Source organism: Mixophyes fleayi, chromosome 5 (assembly GCF_038048845.1).
Source record: "Mixophyes fleayi isolate aMixFle1 chromosome 5, aMixFle1.hap1, whole genome shotgun sequence".
Lineage (NCBI taxonomy): Eukaryota > Metazoa > Chordata > Amphibia > Anura > Limnodynastidae > Mixophyes > Mixophyes fleayi.
The window spans coordinates 173,343,224-173,364,237 of NC_134406.1; the positions used below are offsets into that span (position 1 = coordinate 173,343,224).

The 21,014-nt window shown below is 38.0% G+C and overlaps 1 protein-coding gene across 3 annotated transcripts in view; it reads right to left on the reverse strand.

Annotated features, from left to right (window-relative positions):
• Positions 1 to 7,811: 7,811 nt before the first annotated feature.
• SLC35B3 (solute carrier family 35 member B3) overlaps positions 7,812 to 21,014 on the reverse strand; it is a 62,590-nt gene continuing 49,387 nt past the window's right edge. For all 3 annotated transcript variants that reach the window (XM_075213045.1, XM_075213047.1, XM_075213046.1), the window contains exons 5-10: positions 20,373 to 20,480; positions 15,731 to 15,828; positions 11,878 to 11,970; positions 11,138 to 11,249; positions 10,007 to 10,076; positions 7,812 to 9,102 (exon numbers count right to left, since the gene is read on the reverse strand). In XM_075213045.1, the coding sequence (XP_075069146.1) occupies positions 8,952 to 9,102; positions 10,007 to 10,076; positions 11,138 to 11,249; positions 11,878 to 11,970; positions 15,731 to 15,828; positions 20,373 to 20,480 (632 nt within the window). In that variant the 3' untranslated portion in view covers positions 7,812 to 8,951. The remainder of the gene's footprint in view (positions 9,103 to 10,006; positions 10,077 to 11,137; positions 11,250 to 11,877; positions 11,971 to 15,730; positions 15,829 to 20,372; positions 20,481 to 21,014) is intronic.

Below are 21,014 nucleotides of genomic sequence, written 5' to 3' on the forward strand. Positions count from 1 at the left end.
TCCAGAGGGGGCCCTGTCCCTCCAGTCTGCTCCAGAGAGGGCCCGGTCCCATGCGGTTCAGCCCAAGTTGACAGTGCTGTCTGCTCTGTGGCTCCTCACAGTGCTGTCTGCTCTGCGGCTCCTCACAGTGGTGTCTGCTCTGCGGCTCCTCACAGTGCTGTCTGCTCTGCGGCTCTTCACAGTGCTGTCTGCTCTGCGGCTCCCCATAGTGCTGTCCAGTCCGAGTGGTGTTCTCAGTTTGGGCAATCCATCCAATGTGCCCAGCTTGCCGTCCCAGTGGGGGACTCCTGCTCTGCCGTCCCAGTGGGGGACTCCTGCTCTGCCGTCCCAGTCGGGGACTTATGCTCTGCCATCCCAGTGAGGGATTCTCCAGAGACTGCTGCTCAAGTTGAGGACTCCCCAGAGTTTCCTAGTGAGCCAGAATGCCCAGATGCCTCTTCCAAGTCATCAGATCCTCCTCCAGTCTTCTTTGATGGAGACATCAAACAGTTTATTTCGGTTATTCAGCTTTCCATGAAACTGTTTCAAGACTCTCCAGATTACTTTGCCAACCAATTTAACCAAGTGGGTTCTATGATCATGAGTTTTAGAGGGGAGCCACAGACCTGGGCCTTCTCCCTTTTAAATTCCAATAACCCCATTATCCATAATACCATGGACTTTGTTAACGCTGTGTGCAAGAAGTACTCTCCATCAACAGTTGAGTTTTTTGGTCATAGTTCTTCTGTTTCCATTTCAGCCTGTGTTTCTGCACCTTAGCTTATTCACAAATCATCAATGTCCGTTGCTTCCATTGGTCAACCTATATCTTCAAAAAATAAAAAGAAGAATCACAAGCAACAAACTTTGGTTACCGGTTTCATGAGCATTTCACCATCTTCTCATAAAATTAACAGTCCTGTTCCGACTCTAGAAAGGGACTCAGACTCTGAGTCTGAGATTGATACTTCTAGAGACTTGGTGGATGAACTTGACAGTTCTTTTTGTGCTTTTGAAGAATTGGGCTTTGTCTGCACTCCATTGGGGAAGGACTCCATTATGTCTCCTAGAAAATCCCAGAAGAAGAGAAAGCAGAAGAAGAGAAAAGCCTGAAAGACTTTTTATGGAGCGTCTGGAATCCGCTCCTGTAAGGGGGGGGATAATGTTATGATCTGCCTTATAGTTTTGTGTGCATTTTACCCTGTGTTATTATTTGCCTTGTTTTCCTGTGTGCATATTACCCTGCAGTACCTGTGATCCTCCAGAGGTGCTGTTGTTTGGCCTTCCTATCAGGGGTTAACCAGCACTGCTTATTAATCATCCACACCTGTCTGTGGCCTATATATGCCTGCATTTTCCTGTATCCTTTGCTGGTCATTGAAGTTCCTGGCCTGCTCATGTGGCTCTGTTCCTGAATTACCTGCATGTATCTCTGTTCCTGGTTTCAGTTAAGTTATTGGCTGCATTTCTTTATCATTTACTGTTGTCTGCCAAGATCTGGAAATCCATTGTTTCATTCAACTTGAACTATTTACTGTTTATTCCCTGGACTATACCTTTACTGCAATAAACAGTTTAAACATTTATATCATGTGTCTGGCTCCATGGCTGTAATCAAGAAATGGGTTTTACCCAGAACCATAACACTCATACCCATAGTTTATAATATTGAAGACCCACTGATCTGTGATGGAGTGGGTCCACATGTCTTTTTAATGTGCTATTCTACCCTCCACTGCTATCACTGGAGGTCGATTCTGATAATAGTCATTACTGATTTCTCCGATTTGATCTGCCAGGCTTATAACCCCTCACATCACTGAAGTGCTGATGACCTTGTGATCTTGTGGCAAGTGGTTAAACCTAGCCCCAGAGGACCTTTGTATAACAGTGTCAAACTTATCCTGCAAATGGAAGCATGGTCAGGCAATAGTTTGATGGAGCATTCGCTGCCCAAAGGTGCAGCCATAGGACTCTCCTAGTTACAGCTATTGAGGACATTGTTCTTGCTGAGAAAGCAATGGTATCCAGAGATGCTTCACACAAAAATGCTATGCCTTTCTGCATAATCTCAATGCCTTTCAACATGAGCTACTAGCTGTTCCTTGGCCATCTGTATAAAGTGTCTCACCCTATAATCTAAGTGCTGTCACCATTGAGGCCATAGCCAAAACAGACTTCAGAATTCCAGAAGAAAAATGGGACTTCTTAAAACAACTCTATATCTTCCAATCCATGGGATCTCTAAGAACAGTTCTGGATGACATACTAGCTACTGAGGCACCTACTTTAGGAGCTATACTTAATTTCTTGACCTACTCAAAATGCAAGGAGTTCTTTCAGTCCAGCCTTCTTAAGTGAGGATGACATTTATGTGCAAGTGACCATTCCTTAAAAATAATTCCTTTAGCACCTCTTGTACTCCACATTTCCTATTATGCTCCTCAAAGCGGGATTGTTGGATTTCGTTGAAGGTTGCACTTGATCCATAAATATGCGTCAATAAACATTCTAATTTCTCCAGACTCATTACTAGATGAGTTCTCCATATCTGCTAGGGAATCACAATCAGTTTTATACATACAGTATGTCTTCCAAATTTATGCTTGCCTTATTAACCCTTGCACGGAACATAGATCTTCCTTAGTAGCAAATGCTTCCTTCATCTAAACTTAGTTCCCTGTACTGTTCTGCTATTTGCCCTTTGCTTTTGAACTATATACCACACAAACCATTCTTCCAGCTCATTTGAGGTTTGTCACATGCTCCACGTACTCTGCATCTTGCTGTCCTTCTTCTCCTCAGGCTTTACAACAGTACTGAATAGAAGCTAAATTACCAACTATGGGCCTGATTTTGAGTTAGGAGCAAAGAAAAGTGGCAAATTTGCACCTGGACAAACCATGTTACAATACAAGGGGTACAAATTGACTTATTTTTTTGCATGCAAGGAAAATACTGGCTGTTTTTTTTCATGTATCACACAAATACTTGATCGCTTTATTTTCACACAAAGTAAAGTTGATCTATAACATATCCCAATTATAAATCTGTCCCTACATTTTAAATTTACCTCCCCCTTTAATGCAATGTGGTTTTACCAAGGTGCAAATTTGCGCATTTTCTTTGCTTTGCTCCTAACTTAAAAACAGTCCCTAAGTACATACAATCTACCCCTATGTTTACGGGCTTACCTATTGCTGGTGCTCTTTGGCTGCTTGGGATCCAACTCAGGCTCCATATTTAAATATCTAGCAGATATAAATTTGTAGAAAATTTTCTTCCTGCAAGGAAGCTCAAAAGAAGCTCCAAAAAGACATACAGTTTGACCATGTTTGAGCCCTATGAATTCTGACGCCTGCGCATGTATGTATAGACCATATGCATTAAGAAAGCGGTGCCAAATTCAAATGTACTGCAGTAGAATTGCTCAAAAAGGCAACAGTCTGAAGCACCCAGGTAGCCAGTCCTATTCATGGCCTGCAGAATAGGACTGTTTTATGTTTATGATTATAATGTTTGTAAATGTGTGCTCTATATTTTGTTTAAAAAGAGTTTCTAAGATCAACTTCTAGAATGTTTGTTTATGGCATTTGGCTATTCAATTAGGGAGCGATAGCGATTGGCTCCCAACATACATCTAATAGTATTTAAGGGGGCCTTTATGACATACACACTTACCTCTGATGAAACCACCCCCAAAGAGGCAGAGAAATGCGTCAGTTTCCTCTAGTTGGCAAGTGTATCAATCTACTCAGCTTACTATTACCAGCGTGTACTGTGGTTTTTTTCATACCTGGACTCCATTCGGCTTCACTGAAGCCGAATTATGAACTGGTTACAAGGTACAAAAACTATATCTTGTGGACAGCGGATTCTTTTGACTTCTTGATTGTTGCCTAATGGACTGTTTTTGTTATCTTTAAATATAAATGGGTATATTCCCTAATATGGATGGTTGGACTCTCTTCTTTTGCACCTTATAATCATAATGAAAGGTGCTCTATATAGCGCTATTGCATCTGTACCAAAGGTATTATTGAGGATTGAAATTTAAGCACTTAATTAAGGGAATTGTGCAATTAACCCAAATATTAGTTGGACTTAATCCCAGCATTGAACTTGGATAACGCTATATGTTTGAATAAATCAACTATATCTTGAGTTTGAATATATAATATCAAGTTACCGTATAAACACTGGAAGGACTATAGAAACCTGTGGGCTTAAATAGTTGCACTTGCACGAAAGATTTAATAACGGAAGCTAATCATCATCTTGGACCCAGAGCAATTGTGCTTTTTATAATCGCTTTTGTTATTTTCACTTGCCAATATTCTTATTAATTCATTATGTATATTTTTAATGGTTTAAATTGTTTGTAATGAATAAATGTATATATATAATCTGTTAATTTTATAATTTATCTTATTCCACTTCAACCAGTGCTCTTCTGCCTTTTTTTTTTTTTCCCGTTTGATTTGTTAGCATTTTAGTATTTGCTTATTGTACCTACGATTGGTGAAGCGCCCATTGGTTTGTTTCTTTCCCGTATTTCTGGCTTGTAGAATAGCCTGGTGCATCACTGGGATACTTGGAAAAAAGACAAGCCCTACCTACAGAAAACTAATAATACCTGCTCTACCTGTGCTAGAGACAGGAAAAGACATAGGGGAAGAGGATGGGCTGCCTTAAATATCATCCAGGATGTGATTTTTGTTACTGATCTCTACCTAACCTGGAAAGGCAAGCTATCCATAATTATGGCTGTCATGGAGTATGAAGGAGAAATGTGGATAAGGTTGGTGGAAATGAAATTACAAGGTGGATAGGTTTTGGAATGAGAAACATAAGCAGATACTGGGAATTGCACGAGGCTTGGGATAGCGTGAATGTCATCTGCAGTGATAAAATAAAAAAAGAGCAGGGAAAGAGGACATTCGAGGATGATTTTTGGTGCTTCCTGCAGTGCAACATGGTTTTATAAGGTGCAAATATATGCCTTTTGCTTTGCTCTCAAGTCTAAACGAGGCCATGTATGATCACATGTAGTTCCCTGATCGTACAACACTGTAGATGCTTAAAACAGGTTAATTATGTCATTTGCTTTTCATCTATTGGTAAATCATAGTATGAATAAAGATGCATCTGACACATGAATAGGTGATATGATATGGACAATAAGGCATTTGGATTACATGATTTTGTTTGTTATGTAGTAAATAAGATGGCCTCATGTTTTTAAGTAATAAGTCATAGGACTTCCATAAACACTAATTAAATATAATTATACAGAACGGTCCTGGTTCATCAAGACACATATCTGCTGATTTTGAGCTCATCATACACAAAATCACTGTGCATGTCCAGAACTGGACCGTACGCCAGTAAACGCAGCCATGTGCGCTCCATGTTTGTATGCAAAGGACACTAACTACTGCTTAGGATTTTGAAGAGGGAACAGGGCAGGGAAGGGGCATTCGGCTGTACTCAATTTGCAGTAAGGGTATAGCAAACTGAAACTTACACAGAACTTGATTCGAACATGGCTGCGTATCGCAAAGCTACTTGTTTTTCTACCATATCTCTTGCTCCAGCTACAAGTTTAAGCCTGATCAGTAATGATGACTGTCTTGTATACATGGTAAAACATGTGTTTGCAATCAGGAGCAACTGTAAAAATGTATTTTATGTTCGAACATTAAGAACATCCTAATAAAAGTATTTCATAGGGGGGAATTTTTTTTAAAAAAAAAAACAAACGCATGTTGAGTAAACATACATGTACACTAGTTGTATAATATCTTTGAACGAGCATTAACAGAGGCCATATACTATTGATTAAAGGCATGACTATCAAAACTACCATAACAGTTTCTCACTTTTTGCACAAGATGTGAACTATAAACAGTCTGTGCAAAGCAAATGCTCTGGATATTTTAGCATCGCCCTCACATAGATTTTAAGGCAAATGCAAGATAAAATGAGATAGGCATCATAAACCGTATGAAATGCCAGATTATGCCAACTGCAAAAATATTTTAAAAAAGCAAACAAAAAATAGGTTCATCTTCAGCGCATGGAACAGGCGAATATTTAATCTGGTAATACTATTAGCTAACACACACACACACAAAAAAAAAAAGAAAGCACTGCTTGGCTCTATAACATTCTGGTAGAAGTTCATAGTGTAATATATTCAGGTCTCATAACATAAAAGTCCACTTGTACATAATCCTCTCTCGCTATTCTATATTAACAATCAATTTCATGAACACATAGCAAGTTCAAACACGTACTGTTGATAACAGAAAGGGGAGAAAGGACAAAGGTAATGGATGGGCTGCCAGCACTTTCCTGTTGTAGTAATTTTTAGAGGTTGATACTTTCCATAGAATTCTATTTGCTCTGAAGATGGGCTTTAGACACTCGGCATAATTTATTGCACATGTTACAGAGGTCACCACCAGCTCCAGTAAATTAGATTATTCTGATGAAACCGGGAAACTAAACATGTAATATACATTGCATTTTGTGCTCTATCCTGCCATTTTATCCATGTATGAATTGCTAGCACATTAGTAAATTTACAACTAGAAGAATGATCCATGTTCTCTGCACCTATAGGAGGTACATTTTAGACAAATTTGTTTGACTCGAAAGAAATGAAATGTCACTCCCCTCATCTTCACCAAGCATCATTGTTATGTATTTTTATTTAAATGTATCAAAATTAGTTATTAAATTCTATCTTTATCTCATCTATGGGGCCGCTTCAATTCTGCCACGAATAACGCAGCGTTTCCAGTATTATCGTTATTACGGTAAAACTGCGCATAATTACCCTTAATACGGTAATTTCAACGCTGGATTTTTACTCGCGGCTCCCTGAGCTGCGAGATGAAATCCAGGTTAAAATTACCGTATTAACGGCAATACTGCTAAGGCCGCGTTATTCGCAGTAGAATTGAATCGGCCCCTATGTGTGCTAGAATATCCTATGCTTAGTGTATGAATTTGTCTCAAGTTTAACCACAGCAGGATATCAGATGCACACAGAAAACTGCACGTGTATATGCTTTTTTTTAAAATGAAATGGTCATGTCTCCATAATATATAGAAGATATTTTTCAAAACAAATATTTGTCCCTTATTTACCTTTTCCCCTAAAAAAGGATGTAAATCTAATTTTAACGTTATACACCAGGCCATATTTCCCTTTGCCCAAATTATTGAAATCTTGTTGTCCAATAGTTTTCACCGAAAATGAATTACTCAAATCACCATATGTGTTGTGTTCCCAATGTAGCGGTGGAAGTTCTGCGTTGGGATCAGTAGGTAAACCCAGAAAACGTCATCAGTCGGAACTGCTTTGAGAGGGGTGACAAACTCAGTCTTCCTCTGCACTCTAGCAGTGATGAAATGCTAGTTAGAATGGCAGCTAGCAGTACATCACTTTTACAAAGGCCTTACAATGATCAGGGGCAGGCAGACCTGGATGAGGACCTATGGGTACATCCTCAGATTATTTTTGATGAAACCAACATATAGCCTTATATGTGAAATTTTGTCTGGTTATTAAAAGGTATACAATACCCATTGTCATTGAGAGGTTAAATGTGTTTGTACTAAATTTATTCGAGACACAAAATCTTAGAAACGGGAGATGAAATGATGTACGTGGACAGGCAGCCCCTATTGAGGGAGTAAAAGTTAAGAGAAAACGGCCACTTAAGGAAAAATTTGCGCAAAAATTACTTTTATGATATATTTGAAAATATCTAATGGTTACGGAGGTATTCCAATACATATTTAAGACAAGAGACAATAAATAAAAGAAAAACTATACAATTTTTAATGTCAAAAATAGCATAAATTAATGTAGAATATATGACATAATAAAAGTGGTCACCATGAGACAATGGATTGGTTTTAGATGCCCCGTTATAAAATCTTTAATACAGTCTCTTTGTTTGGTGAGTAAATTATCTAATGTAGTTCCTCAGTTTGGTAAATTAATAATTTAAACAACCCAATGGTTTGCTAAACCAGTTAACACATAGCAGAACATAGCCATTAGGACCTCACAATCGCCACACTTTCCATATGTTTTCTAGAGAAACTATACAAAAAGGGAGGAATGTTTTCCGTTCATGTTTAGCAGTAAAACAAATAGGATGAGTTTAGATCACATTTCATATTGTATCACATTACAAATAATTTTGCACTTGAACTGCGCATACAAAGAAACATACGGGGGGAACCATATTATTACAAACAAAATAAGATGGACAAGAAAATGACAAGTTATAAAAGTGAAAAACCAGGGTGCAAATAGCATTCCTTCTACATCTGTACACAACTGCAATCTTACAATCAAGTGTCAATAAGGCTCGAACTTTCTGCACCACATCTGGCCGCAATGTGTAACCAACACTCAATCCTCACGAAATGGTGTAAAACATGTACAACTTGCACATTGCAGTCAAAGGTTTAGGTCTACAGACGAAAGTATGCTTTATTGGTAAAAGGGCCTCATGTGCAAAACAAATATAGTCCGTAGCCCGCATGATTTACTTCTGTGTTCTGAAACATGGTGTTTGCATTCTAAAAAGATACTGAAAATTTGGCGTTTGAACACTGATGATTCCCTGATGCTATGTTGACATTAGAACAGTAGAAATAAAAATGCCATAAAAAGTCATGGTCCACTAGTGTGTATGTCTCTAGAAAGAGCGGTCACACAAGTCTCCAGGAACCATACTCATTGGAGACCACCACACTGTGTCACATCCTGTCACATGACCATCAGTGGGAGGAGTGATGGAAACCGCTTCCTTGGCTTATACCTCAGCAGGAACAAAGCAGGCAATATGCCTTCACCTTCTCTTAGTGTATCCGATTCCCTTTGGAAAAATATAATCATTTAATGATTTTAGTAGTTAAAAAAAAAAAGAAAATTAAAAAATAAATTATACAGTCTGAGAGAACGTCCTTGATTTTCCTTCTGTGCCCCTTTTCTTCAGAATATTGTACAGCTGGGAGAGTTTCATTTTGTCCATATTCTTGCTATAAACATTTAAAAATATTCCAAGAACAACTAACAATCCAGCCCATATATACCTGCAAAGTAAAAAGAAAAAACAGGTTCAATTAAAGCACTGATAAATGTGTATATTCTACCTAATGTGCCATGAATAATGAATCGGTTCAATAATAGCCATGTGCCAATACCTATCTGATAGCGCCAGTTTATATAGGCAAAAATATGGATAAGCTTGGCAATACAGAGGCCACAGCAGGGTTGCAAACACTTGCATTTTCTGATGGGAGTTTGGCCGGTCAGGACATTTTGCGCTGAAAGTGGGCTATGCTCAGTAATGCAAGATAAATTGAAACTTGAAGTTGCAGTTTGACTTTTAAATAAGCTTTGAGGGAAGAGAGATACACTAAGTGCTTAGGATTTTTAGGTCTGCAAAGAGGGGAATTCAATTGGCTGCCAGGTGATGCAATATGTCTCCGGAACAGTCCGCAGTGACACATTGCACCAGAGTTTTAACTAAAGTCTCTGCTAATTTTACCTTGCGTCCCATAGAGATGCGAAGGGAAATGAACAGAGATTTCTGTACCATGTCGGCACCTCACGGTCAATTGAATTCTGCCCAAAGAGATTTCATTTTACACATCCTCTGAGGTCCTGGAGATCAGGCATTGCTTTTTACCTTTTGCACCATGTAAGTAAAACTATTTACTCACAAGCATCAATGTAATAAAAACCATTCAAATATTGTATGTATAAGTAAGGGTGCAACAACAGTATTTTAGGGAAACAGATGGAAACGTTGAAATTAATTTATGGGGGCGGTTCAAAAGGGACAGTAACCAAGACTTTGAAGTGACAATTCTATGCGCAATCCTATTGCGTACTGCAATCATGCAAATTGACAGCACTTCCAATATACAATGGTCAAATGGACACTCTGAGCAGAAGACCAATCAGAAGCCGCAAACCAGCCACGCTACTTACTGGAAAGTGAAGGGTTTTGCAAAAAACAGGAAGGATAGCACAATGGTCATTGCCTTTCTGCCAGTTGTTACTGTAGAAATAAGAGAGATCTGGTATTAGAATTGAGATTCTCAGGCATGGACATATGTGTTAAAATGTGTACTCCCACTTTAATGTAATCAGTTTTCACCCACTTGACATTATCAGTAACAATGACATGATAAATTTATAGTCATAAGAACTCCAGAAATGTTGCGATTCCATTGCTTATTTTCTAATATAACTCTTGCTGTAACAGCTGTGTTAGTCTAATTGATGGCGATTATTCAAATGTTTTTCCATTTAGATGTAGACTTGTACTACATTTACTAAGAAATGCTCATGTACACAGTTGTTCGTATTGTTGATTTAAATTTTGACCAGGGAAGCTATTTGGGTGGAGTTTGTATGTTCTCCACGTGTTCTTGGGGGACTCTGCCAAGTGCTATGGTTTTTTTCTACAGCCCAATGACACAGACTCCTCAACTTCTAAGTTGTCCCTGCCGTGTGGTGTGGTGTCTATGGTAGGGAAATCATACAGTAAGCTCTACCAGGGTAGGGGCCAAAGAGCCAAAAGAACCTCTCTACATGAATGCATAATACGCTGGTTCGTTACAAAAGATAACAGTAAGGATGAAAAAAGAAAAAAATTCTATATAAAAATTTGATTATATTAATAGATAGATATATTTTAAGAACTTTTGAGTTCTGTCTTCTCAACATTCCCCGATTTATATATGAATTTGGCTCCTGTTCACACATGCCCCAGTCCCATACTGTACTACTAGAAAAATTAAGGGATCTAGATACAAATCTCCATCTACTGAGCACATTAGCAATAATCTTACTTTTGCACTAGTCCCAGTTTTGTTGGGACTGTCCCAAGTAGTGAGCCGTGAAAGGGGTTGGACTTATCAGGAAATGGATGTGGTTTGGTGGTTTCAATCATGGTAGGACTCATTTAGTCTCAATTGTGCAGTTTTAAGTGTGGGGAGGTATGAAAAACATCTCAAACTGCATCCATTAAAAAAAACAAAAAAAAACCCTCATCTAACTCATTCCAAAGACATTTCTTTTTAGTCTACTAATTTCAGATTACAATGTGTTATTTACCTGTTACAGCAAGAAGAGCACCAAACAGCTTAATCAACGCAAGTACAAAAGAAATGCCAAAATAGCCGGTGAGGGAGAAAAGGAATGCATATCCGTAAGTCTGGAGTGGATTCTAAAATACAAGAAGCCGTTGTTACAAGCAGAGTGCAAGTATTACCCTGTGTTTTGTTGAGGCCTGTGCATAGGGTACAATCAGTAATAAGTAAATGATATAAAGATAATGCTGCATCAGTACCTAGGAAACTGCACAGACTGACCTGCAAAATAACCAATCATGTCTACTGCTAAAAGTGAACCCTCCTGCACCCAAACATTACAATACAATCTGTTTCTCAATGTCACAATCATCTAGGTGGGATTAAGACAAACAGTAAATAGAACAGATGTCCAACGCACACTACAAAATATTCCAACGTACACTACAAAATATATATTTTTTAATGTGCGTTGGACACCTGTATTATTTACTGTTCATTATAATATTAATCTATATCTAATGAATGTGCTCCGTAAATATATAATCATCTGATGTATTAATGTGGCATAAATAAAACATGGTATTACAGTGTTTTTGTGAAACGAGTAGATGACTTCTGGCTGGAAGGTAGTGCCTATTCAGCAGCCTGTGCATGACATGTATATTTTATGCTGTCATGCACTATTGCCTTACATTAATACAGTTCTCAGCTGTGTACCAGACATTCCTCTTTTTAATCAAGCTGCTCTATTTCAGCACTCACCTTGGAACAGAACGCTAGAGCGGGAGTCAATCCACTGGTAATGGTCAAGCCCAGTAAAATGTAAACAAATCCAATGGAATATGAATACAGAACCTGAAAAATGAAATAAATCATTTATAAAAGACAATAGTGATAACACAGAGAAATCATGTATTATTTCGTTCAGTTAGAAAGGGTGTTTCATTGAGCAGTGCACCCAATAACAGAGTACACATTTGAATATATATATATATCTCTCTCTCTATCTATCTATCCCTATCTATATCACAGTGTGCAAGTCACAGATGTACATATATTATTTGTTTTATGTTAAGTGGGAAACAACAAATGGTATTTCCCAGCTTTTGTTAGAAATTTAGATCATGATGTTGTTAAGTGTTATTTCTGTAGAACAGAAAATATGTATTACATAGTCTACCCTGGTGATTTTTGTTTTGATGACAGAAAGAAGCCTGCGCTTACTCTTCACAATCTAGATCAAATGGGGATCAGGAGCTGCTTAAGATAAAAGAGGCGTCAACCCTCCAAATATTCACAGTCATAAAATATACCATGTACAGCTTAGTATAGGCAGCCTGTACCTGCTAGGGCCTCTGGATCCACTGTATGGCTTTGATGTAACTGGTTATCACACTTCAACCACACTGGTCCCTATAGTAAATATAATGGGGCTTCTTTCATAATCATCAGTTATTTATATAGCGCCACTAATTACGCAGCGCTGTACAGAGAACTCATTCACAACAGCCCCTGCCCCATTGGAGCTCACAGTCTAAATTCCCTAACGTACACACACACAGAGACAGACTAGGGTCAATTTTTTGATAGCAGCCAATTAACCTACCAGTATGTTTTTTGGAATTCTTATTTCAGTAATGTTAAAGTTCTTAATATAATCTGAAGCTGAAAACAGATTTAGTGGTGGTGTAATTTTTAATCCAAGAAGGCCAGCCAAAAAACAGTTATTGTCCTCCTTGATGCATGAACTGCAGGTGGAGTTAAGAGTGAACTGTTGTCCTCCGACTTTTTGCATATAGTACTCGAGTGCTTACATAGTTATAGGGCCAGGATCAATCACACATCGTTTCAGTTTAGATTTCAGTTTTGGTTTGTTTGTTTTAAACATAAGACATGCTGTAACACTTCATATTATTACCCTTTTTTTTTTCTTTATAAAAAGACAACATATTAAATTGTACTGTACTGTGAGGGGATAATACAATAAATAACATACAACAACATAACATGAGACAAGGTAAAACCGGCACTGCCTAAATGAGCTTACAACCTAAGAGGTGTGGGAAACAACCGATACATAAGATAGAGGAATATCCATTGGCTGGAGTAGAAGAGTGTATGGTTACTGTAAGGCAGAAGCATGGCCAGCCATCAATATTAAAGCTGCCATTGTAGCTTCTCTGAGCTAGCAGATACCTATGCGCTAGGTATTTTTCCTTGGAATCATGCTCGCTATTAAAACACAGAGCCAGGACACTTTTACTCTGTGCTCACAGAAGTTGTGGCAGCAGCTGCAGCCATCTGGAAAGCTACAGGGATCACCAGAGGAGGAACAGAGATGGCAGAAGCAATGACAGTTGAACTAACTGGGTCCAGCAGTGAATGGAGAAGGTATTCTAGTAGTTCTTCGAAACAACCATGTGTGGACTCTCGTGGGTACTTCTCACTGCCTCCACAAATTTTTAACTATTTTAGATTTGCAAGAAGATGATTGTGTGGGAGGATGGTCATTTCTAACTGCAATCCGCAGGTTAAACATAAGCACAAAGCACTTGTGTGTAATAGCCAGCGTGGTGGGAATAAGAGAAACAAGGCCAAGTAGTCGGTGGATACAATTTGGGAAGGGGGGGGGGGGGGGGGTTGACGCTACATTTAGGAGTTGCGGCAAAGTACTTTGTATGACATTCATAGCTTTGTGTGGGAGTGTGTTAAGTGCCATGTCCAGTGGAGACACGGGGGTATATTTACTAAACTACGGGTTTGAAAAGTGGAGATGTTGCTTGTAGCAACCAATAACATTCTACAAAATACAGCTAGAATCTGATTGGTTGCTATAGGCAACATCTCCACTTTTTCAAACCCACAGTTTAGTAAATTTACCCCCTGGTCTTATGGTCCGTTCTGTCATTTAAAAATATTTAATTAATTATTTTCATTTATAATTCATTAGGGGTAAGAAGTTGCTATATTCAGAATACACTTACACCTTATGCCTTTAGATCACTACTGTGAGTCCCCTATTATTGTCTAGGTGTAGTGGGTCCCAGATTTGGTCCCCTGTCTACCTTTCTCTTGAGAAGTACCCCAGTGATATCACTGGGTTTCTATGGTAATTATAATGCAAATATAATAGTTCCACAATGTATGTAATAGATATCTACATCATAATAAATATATATTTAATGCAAAAAACGATAAAGTTGTTTATACACACAGCTCCATTGTTCACCCCAGAAAAAGTTTGCCAGGTGGGTGGCATTAAGTAGTAACCAGATGGGGGCAGTGCAATACTCTGCAATAATAATAATAATAATGAAAAATGTTGGAGGTTACTGCCAACACTTATATTATTTATAAAACCTCTTACTGGTATTGCCCACTTGCTGGCTGGACAGGACAAATTTATATTATTTCTCAAGACTCTGGCTGTTGTTGCCCACACTTACATAATTTATAAAGACACTGGAGGTTAATGCCCCCTTGCTGGCTGGACTGGACACACTTAAATTTTTTTTTTAGAATAGTTTCTTTTTATGCCTTGCTGCTGAGCCTCTGCCTGCCATGGCTTGTGGCCAGTGGTCTAACACTCTGCTGGCTGAAGTGCTGACATAGTGTCTATTATAATGGGACAAACAATGGTGCTGGATGTCTGGAGCTGTTCTGGACAACTCAGAAAGAAGCTCTGAAAACACTACACGCCATCAGCACACTGCACATCTGAACTCTCTGCGTCCTGTATCATAACGTCACACTGACAAAGTGGGAGGGATCCCCAGTGTGTCGCAGTAAAGCAGGCGCAGAGCGACTCAGATGTCCGCTGTCACACTTCTAGTAAAATTAGCTGCGTAGAGCGCCTGGGAAAAAGGTCCTGGGGAGAACACTGCTGCTCGAAACTGGATGTTTATTATAGTTCCATATACGACACAATGGTTAGTATTGCTACATCACAGCACTGGGGGTTTGGGTTCGATTCCAACCAGGGGACTATCTGTGTGGAGTTTGCATGTTCTCCCTCTGTTTGTGTGGGTTTCCTCCAGGAGCTCTGGTTTTTTACCAAATGCCAAAAACATACTTGTAGGTTAAATGAGTGGCGACAAAATGGACCATGGTGTGTGTTTGCTTGTGTGGTAGATAATCTAGGGCAGTGATGGCTAACCTGTGACACTCCAGGTGTTGTGAAACTACAAGTCCCAGCATGCTTTGCCAGTAGATAACTAGCTGATAGCTGGCAAAGCATGATGGGGCTTGTAGCTTCACAACACCTGGAGTGTCACAGGTTAGCCATCACTGATCTAGGGCCTGATTCATTAAGGATCTTAACTTGAGTAACTTCTTATTTCAGTCTCTTGGACAAAACCATGTTACAATGCAAGGGGTGCAAATTAGTATTCTGTTTTGCACATAAGTTAAATACCGACAGTTTTTTCATGGCCTCTAGATTGTAAACTCCAATGGGACATGGGTTTATGTGAAGAATTCAAATATTCTCTGCCAAGTGCTGCATAATATGGTGGCGCTATAAAAGCAGTAATAAAGATAGCTATAACTATATGGGTGCAACATTTATACTTGTTTCTATGGTACACACAAAACATGGGGATAAGGAGTTACTTACCATTTCTGAATTAGATCCATTGTGTAGCTTCATAGCCTTTTCTTGTACATTTCCTATAACAGCATCAGCACAAAGTGCAAGGGAGATAAGCAGCACACCTTAGGAACAAAACAAAAAAAAGTTATATATAACTATCCTGCTAGGTCTTTGGGATAAAGCAAATATATGTCTAATGTATTAGTTTGTGGGATATGGTGCCATCAAGTTTAACTTTACAAAAACTAGAGAAGGCAGATAAGAGGCAACTGCAGTTTAGCCTTGCATGGAAAAAAGCATCCTACCTGATTCCATGCAAGATAATAGGATTAATTCCATAGTTATGCTAGAATCCATTTTTAATGCATTTAGCGACATCACAACTTCTTTTAAAAGTGAATCCACATTATCTAACCACCCCTTCGTTTAGGTTAAAGCTTTCTTTCCCGTCTCCGTGGATGACCCATTAGCAGTTGTACAGCCCTTGATATGAAAGGTTTGTTGGCCAAATCTTCGTATTGACTTTGGATAGATTTAAACATATAAAAAAAAAAAAGGATGATATTAATTAGGTGCCTTTTCACATCTCCCTTTACAATCTCACTGCTGTATTATTTTCATTTCACAAATTATGCTTTCTTTTTTGCATATTATATGAACAGTTTTCATAATGTAAAATAGGAGGTTGGAGAGATGGATAAGAGGTGTGTGTGTGTGTGCGCGAGTGTGTGAGTGCGTGTGTGTGAGTGCGTGTGTGTGAGTGCGTGCGTGTGAGTGCGTGCGTGTGAGTGCGTGTGTTGATGGGTGGTGGTTGATTTTCACTACAGTCATAAAATGTAGTTATTGAGGGATTTAAATCCAGCACGTTGAAACAGAGGGCGCTTCTGAAAGAAAGAATGGGAGGATAAGAGAAAGACATAAGCGAATGACAGAAGAGGAGGAGAGGAAATAAAAATACAAAAGGGAAGAAGTGTGTGTGTGTGTTTCAACAGTGAACAGAAGTGGATAGAGGCTGTCTTGCTGTTACCACAAGAGGTCATGGTGGCCCACAGAAGGTAACTGATGAGGAAGAAGGATTATTTCCTAGTGTTTGTCCTGCTACTGCCTTTTTATTTTCTAGGGTGGCCATGTACATTGAAAAGTCCCCTAACTGCAAGCACCATCTCATCCAACTCCATGACGTCTCGGATTCTATTTATCCAGTCCTTAGAAGTTTATTTACATGTACACTGCGAATGTTTGGTTTGCTGGATTCCCCAAGGCCCCTGAAGCCCTGAACAGAACATATTTCCTGACTGTGAAGGTTTTTTAATTCATAACAGGCTTTTGGCAATAGCATTCCTAAAGACCCATGGGCCCTGGTGCAGAATTTAAGTAGTGGTCAGCTGGATATGTGGAACCACCATCTTAGCCTGACAACTGTGCTATCAGTTTGACTAAACACTGCCCAACCAGAAAAGATCATCTTAAATTCTGGACCATTAGCGGCACTGTGGATCCCACAGGATCATTGGGAAGTTTTTTGGTTTAACATATTCTCTCCAATTCCAAAAAAAACTAAATATTTAGTTATTGCTGTAATTAGACTTTCATTTTGGAGACCTCTGTGGATCTCCACCAGCTTATGGGATTAGGGCCATTGCAGCATTCAGCAAAAGGGATGATTTTGTGCACTTCTATAGGAAAGGTGTTGTGATGGGATCTGGTGATACGTATTTAGTTACCCATGATACTAGACTTCATTCCCTTTACTCATGAAGAGGCCCACAAGGATCCAAATTTAAGGTCATCTCTAAATATGGGAACCTTACTTCCTAGTACATCTAGATCAATAATAAAAATACTGAAACGAACAGGAAGCAATAATGAGGACTGTGGTACCATTAACAACTTTAGTTCAGTCTGAATATATTCCTTCTGTGTTCTATCCATCATACAGTTATCTACCCATGTTGCTTGCAAAATATTTATCAAGGTCATGTTTCAGATTCCCCTCAGATATTTTACCTGCAACTGATGTCAGACTCACAAGTGCTCCTTTATAAACACTGCATTGAAGTGCAACATTTGCACTGAACTACAGCAACCAATCAGCTTTAGCAGTAAGCGTCTATTGCAAGTTGGACAATGAAAGAAACAAACTGGTTACTAATATTAGTGCACATTGTGCACCTAAACCCAATGATCGGAAATGAACCTTCAGGTCTATAAGTTTCTAGGTTCAATTTTGCTTCCTTTTTAAATATTGAAAACACATCTGTTTTCTGCTGGTCATGTGGTACAATTTATTGTACGGTTATCTTTAATACCAAATTTGGCCAATAAATACATTTTTGTTTCTTGATTACTTGTTTTGGCACAATGAGATGTGTAGTTGTTGTCAGAATGTTTATTGTTTTCCCAACATTGATCTGGATATTTATGATGAGCATTCTGGGACCTTTCAAATGCGGTTGGAGGATGACCTCACACACAGGCTAATAACAATCAGGATTTACACACATGCCTGTTAAATATCTAAAAGATTATGACAATATCATTATTGGACCTTTTTCATACAGAGGCTAAGTTTCCCTATTGTCAGCGATATTGCAGCATATATGCTTATGTAGGTGTAAGTGATAAAGGATAATTTTATTTTACTCTAAGTCTACCCAAGAAATCACACTCCTCTCCTCCAATATTGTTAACATTAGAATTATAATGTCATGTATAACTAGACCTGGTTTACCTTTAACGAAAAAATTGCTTCAGAAATTTGTAAAAATACTAATTGGTTTAAATGTGGCATTTATACAATTTAATTTGCAGACCTAAAGTTCTAACACTGTCTACACTCGAGCTCAGAACAAACCCTCATCCAACTGGGGTTTTATGATAAGAATATTTGTACGAGACAGCGTAAGAGTATGCTTTGTTTATACTAGCTGAACAGTTTTGCTTCCTTTAGGCAAAAATGTCATCTGAATAGATTTGTCCCTCACAATGTTCAAAGGAATCTGATTAAATTATGTAAGTAGAGCTTCAGCTGGAATCAGACTAGTTTATGTATCAATGTTTCTGAGAAATTTATGAGTAAAAGTCAAGTGAAGTCAATTTGGCATTTAGTAACTAGCATCCAAACTGCTACCCTTAGGCAACTGAATCCTTAAGAATTTTTCATTTGAAAGTTAATATAAAATAGAGAAAGTAGTATGTTTTCTGAAAGCCTCAATGCCTCCAAGACTTTTGCTGGTTTATGCATTTATCCATGCATATGCTAGTGTCAATACACATTTAACATATGTTACCTAATACACCGCCTTTGTAAAAGAATAATATGTTGTAATAAACTACAGTACCTCGCCTGCTTCCCCCCCTACTCATTGTCTGTTCTGCTCCACTTTTGCATAAAAGAAATACACTATTCTGACTACAGTTTCTATTGTTAAAACAGCATATGGACAAAATCCAATTTCAGTTATTTACAGGCTGAAAGGAACTTGTGCGTGTTACTGAGCATTTCATTTTTGTAGTGAATAGATTTACAGTAAGCTGTGCATTTTACACAGCTAATTATAGAAAGTGAGTGTGTGCATTATTAAACAATTGGCATAGTGACATACTATCAAAACTGAGCTGTCATTATTAAAATACTTTAATAGTACAATAAAACAATATATGCATACTGCCATCAACTGGTTTCCCAAAGGTTTATACACGATAGTATTTGAATTTTTCAATCAATCGCCTTCCTCTCTATTGCTAGCTGCCTAATCTAAAATGTAAGAGATATTCTATGTAAATTAGAGAAAATGTAAAGATTTGGCACATAGTCCAGTATAAAAAAATAAACCAATATACTTAGAGCACAGAAAGGGAACACACACAAAAGACAGAATTGTAGAAATATTTTATGGTTGGCATTAGTATAATTATTTTGTACTATCTCCCTTTCCATATAAATATTGGATTCTTCATTTATGTGGTGTAACATACATGCTGTCAAAATATCAGAATACTTCCGTTATCAGAATACAAACTACTTATATTCTGCCTAGAGCAGACCAATTAAAACTATGAATGAAAAGAAATCGACCCTGGCATTGTAGCTTTGAAACAAGAAGGAAAAAAAAAACAACTGAAACTAAGATAGTTACAAGAGATCATTCATGTTATAAACATACTGTCAGCAAGGCCAAATTTGATTTTATGAGAGAATGACAGACCATTTTTAAATAGGCAATGATGAAACAGCTTCAGATATGTATGAACCTCAACATAAGCCCTTGAAAGCCCGGTGTAAAGTCAGGGGGTGCAAAATAACAGCCTCCTACCCCCCAGAGGCACGTGTTTTACTCTGACTTGCAGGGAAACCCTTTTACTGCCTCCCATGAATGTATGGACAAAAAAAAAAAAAAATACATACATCAACAATATCTGCTAAAACTGACAGTCACAATGTTCCTTAATATATACACACACAAATATTTTTTTTAATAAGTTAAACACTAAAAAATAGACAGTTTACATTTTAGAAGACCAAAAAAAATGTTTCCTAGACCAAAATGTAAAAACAATTTCTTTGTGCCCTGAACTACACTTACTAGAATGCCTAGCGCATCTACAGGTTAAGAATTCAACAGAGCTGTAGATTGGCTACCCTTGTTGCAATCCATGACTTTACCTGTTAGATTGAAGTTTGGTGCAACTGTACTATCAGCCAGTGTAAACCAAATGAGACCAATGCTCATGCATACAGCCGCAGTCACATCCACAGCATTGTATCGCTTTCCTGTAGACGCAAAGTAAAATGGATTACATATAAATTTGTACTAATAAGTAATTATTTTAGTTACTTCATAAACAGTTTGAAAAACACATGACGAGTATGTTTCCCGTACAATTATGTATCTGACAATAATGCATTAGAAAACACGTTAATGTAGGGTAAAACCTAGCTTAAACATTTGTAATATTAGAAATAAGTAGATCAAATGTGGACACGTTAATTTAAAGGGGACTTTACCTCAATATTTTATTGTCCCTTTATATATACTTAATTTAAATATAAATGGATGCAATTCTAGAAAAAAAATCCTATTATGGTACTTTTTCAAAGAGTCTATTATAGTACTAGTGGGTCCACTGGCAGAGCTCAAAATTCAGTAGAGAAGCCAACTATAAATGTGGCAAAAAAGGCAATTACAATTTTGGGGTATATTTACTAAACTGTGGTTTTGAAAAAGTGGAGATGTTGCCTATAGCAACCAACCAGATTTTAGCTGTTATTTTGTAAAATGTACTAAATAAATGTAAGCTAGAATCA